The sequence below is a fragment of the Benincasa hispida genome, unplaced genomic scaffold (genome assembly GCF_009727055.1).
Source record: "Benincasa hispida cultivar B227 unplaced genomic scaffold, ASM972705v1 Contig207, whole genome shotgun sequence".
In the NCBI taxonomy this organism is placed as follows: Eukaryota; Viridiplantae; Streptophyta; class Magnoliopsida; order Cucurbitales; family Cucurbitaceae; genus Benincasa; species Benincasa hispida.
The window spans coordinates 227458-236371 of NW_024064645.1; the positions used below are offsets into that span (position 1 = coordinate 227458).

Below are 8914 nucleotides of genomic sequence, written 5' to 3' on the forward strand. Positions count from 1 at the left end.
ACGGGGCCCTGAAAAAATTCCCCAGTTTGACCCCATCCCCGGTCAAACCGGGGATTCCCCGCCCCACGGGAACCCGACCCCGCGAGGAATTTTGCCAATCCTTCCTCCCTACAAAACAAGTGCCTTGGATAACCTACTATAGGAAGCATCTCTGAAAGGAAATAGTTCCCGAAATTGTTTCCCCTGTTGCTCCGCCGGAAGGTGTTCAAGAGTCAGAACCGGAACCAGCCTAGGTTCAAAGTACCCCTAGTCATAATGACAATGAGTATGTTGAAGGTGATATAGGGGACTCAGGCGAAGTCAGGGATGATGACAGTGAAGTCAGGGATGATGGCAGTAATGAAGCGCCCAGTGGTGCTCAGGGGACTAAAAATGAACAACAGTTGGGTACAGATCAACAGGTTGACAAGACCAATGAGATTAAGGTTGATGCTACCTTGGTTTTGCCAATAGCTCTGCAAAAAGGTACTAGGTCGTGCACCAAACACTCTATGACAAGCTTCTTGTCTTACAGTAATCTGTCTACGAGATTTAGAGCTTTCACCACCAGCCTGAATAATGTGATAATTCCGGGCAATGTGTACAAGGCTCTGGAAATTCTTGAATGGCGAGGTGCAATTATGGAGGAAATGCGGGCCCTTGAGAATAACAAAACATGGAATCTGGTTAGTCTTCCGAGAAGTCACAAAACCGTAGGGTGCAAATGGGTTTTTACTGTCAAATACAAGTCAGATGGAACTCTCGACAGATATAAGGCCAGATTGGTTGCAAAAGGATTCACTCAGACGTATGGAGTGGATTACTCAGAAACCTTCTCACTTGTGGCAAAACTTAACACTATTCATGTCCTTCTTTCTATGGTTGTTAATCAAGACTGGCCTCTCCATCAGTTGGATGTGAAAAATGCGTTCCTGAATGGTGAACTGGAAGAAGAGGTTTATATGAACCCACCTCCAGGTTTTGAAGCACAATTTGGCAATCAGGTGTGCAAATTAAAAAAATCCTTGTATGGACTGAAGCAGTCCCCTAGAGCTTGGTTCGATCGATTCACCACCTTGTTAAATCTCAGGGGTTTGTTCAAGGGCATTCAGATCACACCTTGTTCACTAAGAAGTCAGCACCAGGAAAAATAGCAATATTGATTGTCTATGTTGATGATATTATACTATCAGGAGATGATTCAGCAGAAATTGATAGGTTGAAACGATGAATGGCAGATGAGTTTGAGATAAAAGATCTCAGTACCTTGAGATATTTCCTAGGAATGGAGGTAGCAAGATCAGTAGAAGGGATCTCAGTGTCTCAGAGGAAATACACACTCGATTTGTTGAAAGAGATTGGAATGACAAGGTGTAAACTTGCAGATACACCTGCAGAAGTCAACCTCAATCTGATAGAGTCAGCAGATGATGTTCCTGTAAACAAAGAGAGATATCAACGGCCTATGGGGAAACTGATATATCTGTCACATACCAGACTTGATATATCATATGCAGTTAGCTTGGTCAGTCAATTCATGCAGGCTCCGTATGAAAGACACATGGAGGCAGTCACACGAATCCTGAGGTATCTGAAGTCTTCTCCTGGAAAGGGCTTGGTTTTCAAAAAGCATGATAAAAGGTGTATCAAGGCCTACACAGATTCTGACTGGGCCAGTTCTATTACAGATAAGAAATCTACCTCAGGATACTGTACCTTTGTGTGGGGAAACTTAGTTACCTGGAGAAGTAAGAAGCAAGGCATCGTGGCTAGAAGCAGTGCCGAAGCCGAATACAGGGCTATGAGCTTGGGTATATGTGAAGAGATTTGGTTGAAGAAGGTTCTGGTAGATCTACATCAAGAAAGTCATGACCCGATGAGACTTTACTACAATAACAAGGCTGCCATTAATATTGCACACAATCCGGTTCAACATGACAGTTGCAAACACGTTGAGATTGACCGACACTTCATCAAAGAAAAACTAGATAACGGTAGCATTTGCATTCCTTATGTTCCGTCCAGTCGACAAGTTGCGGATGTTCTCACCAAAGGTTTACCCAGACAGACTTTTGACACCTGTGTTAGCAAGTTGGGTCTCATTGACATCTACACCCCAACTTGAGGGGGGGTGTTGAAATTATATTTTAGCCCTAAGGGCGTTTTTGTCTTTTATCAGTCTAGGGTTTCTCATTATTTGGTTATTTATACCTGTTCCTGTATTGTGTACTGTGTATCTGAATTAAAAATAAAAAAACTCTTATCGTGGTTTTTTCTCCTTGGTCTAGGGTTTTCCACGTAACTCTGGTGTTTTCTTTTCTTGAAGAGACCCAAAGGCTTAAGCTAGTGGGTGAAGGTAAATTTAATTATGTCATCTAACAGAAGTCCTTGAACAAGGAAATTGTTCCACAGTCTCCCCTCACCATTCATTTAGAGGTGTTTAAACCGAGGGAAAGAGGATGGGAATGATGTGGGAACGGGTATGGATTCTACATCTCTTGTCTGGAACAAGGTTCAATGCTCAAGTGGAAAATATGGTCATGGAGCAACACTTCTCTATCAAATTTTACTCAACTGAAAATGAATCTCTATCACTTATGAAAATTGCTCATCTCTATGCTATAGTTAAATCCAACTCTTCATTCTAAAATTTTTGGTGGTTTAAGATATCAACGCCAAATAGTAACATGAGTTGAGGATACCTATTCCTTTCTTTCCCGCACAATACACGACCCCAAAGGAGAAAGAAAAGAATGGGAAGTTCCATAGAGATGATCTATATTATTTCCCAACTTCTGAATTTTCAGAGACTGATAGGTAAAGAAACCAAATCTAGCTTACGATTCCATCAATCTCCCAACCTTCAAGCTGCAACGAGGGCCATGAAGCAAGCATCAAATGGGCAGTAGTCCCCCCTCCCTGTGTAAACAGTATGAAATTTCAGATGAAACCAGTAATTTGATATAGAAAAGTTTCATATTTATTATCAAAAGGAACATCAGTATTGCAGAATGAACCGATGTACCAAGCCAAATATAGCAATTGGCCCCTCCGGAATAATAGCTGGCAGGCTAACAAACTCATCCTACAAGATGCAAAAATACACAGCAATCGGTAGTAGAAATAAATTCACAATATAAAAAAAAATATAGAAAATTACAAGAGAATTGGTAATTAACGTTTTTTAGCCCAAGAAAGTATAACTTGGGGAGACAAGAGAATTATTGGATTTTGAAATAGAATCCTTAGAATTACACGACCAAACATAAAAGAAAATTAAATAAGGATAAATTGACTAAATATTAGTGCTTTTTTAAATGATTTCACGTTGAAATAAAGTTTTAGCCAATAGAATATGCTCATTTGGGGTTTTTAAGAAAATTCCAACAACCTTACTCTCATCCAAGAATTTTTTTTTTAACAAGAAACGAACGTTGCATTAATGAAAAGGATGAAATGTTTAAGATACAAACTCAATAAAAGTAAAACAAAAAGACCTTTTATAATGGTCATGAGAAGGGTCATTTTTTATGGCTTGCTAGGTGTGAATGGAATAATCAAGTGTTTAAAAGGTTGGAAAGGGATCCTAGTGATGTTTGATCCTTGTTAGATTTCACACTTCCCTTCGAGCTTCGATTTTGAAGACCTATTATAACCATTCTATAGGTTCTATTTTGTACAACTAGAGTCCCTTCTTCTGGATGAGCTCTTGTTTTTATGGGCTGGAATTTTCTGTATGTCAGTGTATTCTTTCATTTTTAATCTCAATGAAGTTGTCGTTGTTATAAAAGAGAGAGGGAAAAAAACTGTAGTAGGAAGTGATGGGAGTTCTTGAATAGGCTTCCACCTATACAAGTCATTTTTCATAACCAAGAGAGTATTTTCTAGTCTTGAACGATTCTTAAAATATTCTACCTTAAAAGGTCCACCTTGTAATTAGGTGTACATTGTTTGGCAACAAGCATAGCTCACAAAGCTCCCTCTTGCGATTGATATCGTCAAGAGTTTTCCGATCAACCATCGACGGCAATCAATCTTGGTTCAGACATCCGCTCTGATACATAATTGATGTAGCCTAAGAGCTTGTTTATTTCAAGTATTTGCCATGAGATTTCAAACAGACATTTAACATTCATGTTTGTTTCACGGGATTTCACTTTTTAAAACTTGGGATGTTATTGTCGAAGAAACTTTATAACTCATTTGACATGAGTTTTCTAATACCCTATATACGTGTAAGATATAACACCCTTAAACACTTCAAACTTCTCACTCTTCTTCATTCCACTCGAGGATGGCTTTGCAAGAACTCCGACAACGCTGAAGAGGGACCTCTTCAACCTCTTCGCTTATACAAATGCAACAATAATCTATATTCATCTAGTTTACAACTTTGACGACAAAAGAGAAAAATCCCAATTACCATGAACTAAACTAAGAGGGATAGAAACCACCTTGCACTTTTCTTTTAATAACAAAAAACAAAGTTCAATTGATCGATGAAAAGGACGAGAATTATTCAAAGATGCTATCTCCGAGGGAGATAAAAGTAAAACAAAAAGAAAGCTAATAAAGGCCAAAACTCAACCCAGATGAGCTAGAAACACAGACCAACACACAAAATAGCTGCAACAAAGAGAAAATAAAAGGAAGAAATACAAGGGCGCCTAAAAAAATGCTTTAAGCCAGCAAGAAGACCAAAGCTACTAAAAAAACGCTAAAAACTTCTTTACACAAAAGACAGTAGGCCAAGCTGAAACGGAAATTAACACAGCCCTCTAAGACAGCAAACAAAACCAACAAAACATCCAGACTAGCATCTTTGACTGAGGCAAAACCACTCCGAACACTGAGAAAGAGCAACAACTTTAGATGGACCGAAAATATGCAGTTAAATAAAGACAACGGAGAAGCAAAACTCCTCATAGCCATAACCAAGGGATCCAAAGCCATCAGGCTGCCAAATAGATAGAATAAACCTTAACAAATGTGGTAGCAACTTGAAGAACATATTTGGAATGACTTTCTAAATGCTTAAAATATATCTTTAGAAAGTCATTCCAACATTTTTTTTTTAAAAAAAAAAAAAAAAAAAAAAAAAAAAAAAAGGGAAACTGAAATCCATATTGAATTGAGATCAAACACAGTCATGGGACGATATAAAAATTTAAAGGGAAGGGAAGGGAAAGAGAGGATTGAAAAACTTTAATTGTTTCTTTTTCTTTGAAGATAACATCCTTATAGTTTTTAGGTTGGTGCGAAGAGACCAAGTTTAGTTTACCGACCCAGTAAGAACCTGTCCACATCTGGTCCTTATAAAGAATGCTGTGGACGTTATCTGCGTCAACAATGTGAGCATAGTTTTAGAAGGTATGAATTCCCCTTTTGGAGAAACAAAATTGAAGATAAGGGAGACCCACTAGAAGAATCGAGAAGCAGCATTCTGGATTTGGGAGTGTCTACAATTACAATGTCATTGTAGTTGCTAGTTACAGCAGTCAAGACTTGAAATACTTCCTCTTCCTCTTCGTCCTCAACCCTCCGAAAGCTGGCCTCACCGGTGGCCCTTGTCAATCTTCCAACGGAGGAATATGGTACATCGCTCTGGAATTTCCTCAAGTTTAGTGATCCAGATAGGTAACCATTACTTGAACCTATAGATGATACAAATCCGAAACTCCATGGACGTGAGTGAATTTGAGGAGCAACAGCATACGCCATTTGAGGAGCAACTGCATACGCCATTTCCTTCTTTATCCAACCCCTTCTCTACTTTTTCAATTTTTATTTTAAAGGACCAACCTATTAAAAACTTTGTTTCGTCTTATTTTAGATTTCTTTGATGAGTATTTTGTTTTTTTTTTTTTTATTTTAGTAATTTGGTTAAGAATTTTAAATAAGCTTAATTTTTAAAAATAAAAATAAAAAATTAAATGTTTACCCAAATGTCTTAACTGTTTTAAATTTTTTTTATCTAATTATCTAATATAATTTTATTAGATCAAACATGAGTTTTTAACCCTTGAACTTCACTTTTTTGTTTTGTTTCCACAAAAATAATTCTACTTGATGATTTGTTTTATTTCATTTGCAGGACCCTTTGAAACATAATATATGTTTTTCAATTTTTATTTTATTTTATTCTTTTCGTTCTTATGTTAGTTGGATAGGGTTTTCTTTTCTTTCTTTTTTCGGTTGTCTCTACCTATTTGACAAGTTTCAACCAAGATCTATAGATAATTTTTTTTGTTGCCTCTACCTTCAAAAAAATGAAGCATTATTGTTAGTACAGGAAGGAAATTTTTATTAACTATTTATCTAAAATATCTAAGTCGATTCACTTACAATATTTAGAGTTTAATTAATAAATTTTAAGTTAGATATGATGTTCTTTTATCCAAATTTAAAAGAGGGTGTAAATACAATTATAAAAAGTTTAGGATTTTAATTAATATAATTATTGATTTAAAATTGAAATTTCTATATCGAATACTAGAAGAATAGACACATATTACGTTAATATCTTGAAAATTTCATTTTTTACAAACAAACCTATTGGTCTCCCTATTTTCATACTATTTACAATTTAGTTCTCACATATTCTATCATTTGTGTTAGAACCGATGTTGTGAAAAGTTGTTGCGCCGTGGAGGAACCACTATCCTGAAAACAATTACGGTGTGACCTGGATGCTAATTACTATGTCGGTTGTTCCTTTCAAGTGTGCACGTGCCAAAAAATGAACTAGAACTAAAAGAAAAGTCACTCATAATTGATGAGAAAAATATCACTAAAATATATACAGATCTGTGCTTTTTTTACAAATTATCTAGAAAACGTTCATAAATTGGTAAAATAAAACATTTAATTTATAATAAATCGGGTTAAAAAATTAATTCTTTTTCACCCAACGAATAGGTTGCTACATATGTGGTGAAAGAGGTATAATTCTACCACCGACATATTTTAGACTCACATCTAGCATGTTTTGATCTTTATATTCTTTAAATATTACTAAATTTTCCGAAATGGGACAAAAGAAAAATGATTGAAAAACCACTTTTCATGCCCTTCACTTTAATTCTAATGATCATCAAGTCCTTTCGACTACTTCCATTTTTGTACCCTAAGATTATGACCTCTCCTATTAATTCATATAGTTCTCATATTTCTTTGGTGTATATATATATATATATATTTATCTCTCTATCCTTCATGCGTACTCTCTCTCTCCCATGCATATATTATCTATCCCTAATAATAAATTTCATATATTCTCTCTCTCATAATTCACATTCATTTCTTCCTCCTCCCTCTCTTTTCTCCTTCCCCCTCCATCTTTTTTATCCTTTCGACAATGTGAGTTGCAAGTGGTAGATGACAGCATGGAGAGAGAGAATCTCCGACACGTGCACGAGCAGTTCTGGCGTGGGCTCGAATAGAGGATAACGTGGTTGCAGACAGACGCACATGAGACGACGTGGTGCAAGGCGAAGCTTCCGGCACCGGGCACGAGTAAATCCGACACGGGCTTGGGTAGATCTCGTCGACGGTGGCACGGGCTCAAGCAAATGGACGACATGAGACGACATGGCAAAGCTTCCGAAGATCCGTGTGCGGACTTGGCCAGATCCTATCGGAGGAGTTAGGCAAGAAGATTTGGTTGATGACGAGGGTTTAATATAAACGATGATGATTTTTGTATTTAGATTTCTTGTTTTATGAGATATACACTTATATATATGTTTTATATTGAACGTTAAATCTATCTGTGATTTATATACTATGGTAGATATTTTTTGTTGATTTTTTACTACTTTGAATTTATGATATATGATATATACACACTTGTATATATGTTCTAAAATTTATGTTCTAAGGTATATTTAAAAATAACCATGAATATTTGAGTAGATATCATATGTTCTAAGTATATTTAAAAATAACCACGAATATTCGAGTAAATATCAAATTTATTTCATATATATTTTTAGAATGTTTCCAAATAAATAACGGAATATATTACATGTATAAGTGAAGAGACAAGAAATATTTCACATAATAACAAAAATCAACATGAAAATTAAATGAAAAATAAAATCATATTAAATGTCATTCTCTCTCCAAATGAAAATGAAATATATATATATATATATATATCAAATGCATTTTATCTCTACAATAAAAAAAAGAAAAATCATAATAAATGTATTTTCTCTCTCCATAATAAATATAATATATGGTGAATTATGTCAAACATTGAATTTATATACTGTGTTATATTTCATATATTTGTTAGAATATTTTCAAAAGCCTAACAAAATATTCTAAGGTGTATTTTATGAATATTCCCTCTCCATAATAAATGCAGTTTCTCTCTTCATCATTAAGAAAGTTTTGAAAATAGGGAAACATATATAAAAATCGGGAATAAAAATAATAAAAAAGAGTAATTTTGTCCAAAAATAATATTAAAAATATTTCTTAAAAAAATTCAAATTTAAAGACATTTTTGAAATATAGGGCCTAAAGATGGTTTTTCATGTAAAATTTTAATAGATACAAATAGCAATGTTCAAATAACCAACCTAAACTACTTAACCTAAATTGTAAGAGTTGGGTTGGGTTAGTTTTCTTCTTAGGTTGAGTTAGGTTAAAAAATTTCTATTTTTGTCGGATTGGATTGGGTTAGCTAAAAAAAATCAAGTTGACCCAATCCAACCCGAATTATATGTATCTTTGTTTAAAGTTTGACTAATATGGATTGATGAGTTTGTGAATTTTTCTTTTAAAATTGTTTGATATTTGTCTTTGTTTAAAGTTCGTAACATTTCAATTTTATGAGGTTTTAGTTACTAGTCATACATGGTAGACAAATTTATTAAATTAATAAAGAAAAAAATAAGTTACAATCCAACAATCGACTAACTCAACC

At 34.9% G+C, this 8914-nt stretch overlaps 1 protein-coding gene across 4 annotated transcripts in view; it reads right to left on the reverse strand.

Annotated features, from left to right (window-relative positions):
• The window catches only part of LOC120069080, a 35993-nt gene extending 30218 nt beyond the window's left edge, over positions 1-5775 (reverse strand). The window contains exons 1-4 of one of the 4 annotated variants that reach the window (XM_039020760.1): positions 5400-5775; positions 5265-5317; positions 3005-3064; positions 2841-2898 (exon numbers count right to left, since the gene is read on the reverse strand). In XM_039020760.1, the coding sequence (XP_038876688.1) occupies positions 2841-2898; positions 3005-3064; positions 5265-5317; positions 5400-5724 (496 nt within the window). In that variant the 5' untranslated portion in view covers positions 5725-5775. Of the gene's footprint in view, positions 1-2820; positions 2899-3004; positions 3065-5264; positions 5318-5399 lie in introns of all 4 variants that reach the window. The other 3 variants (XM_039020756.1, XM_039020757.1, XM_039020759.1) reach the window with 3 other exon arrangements.
• Between the last annotated feature and the right edge of the window lie 3139 nt (positions 5776-8914).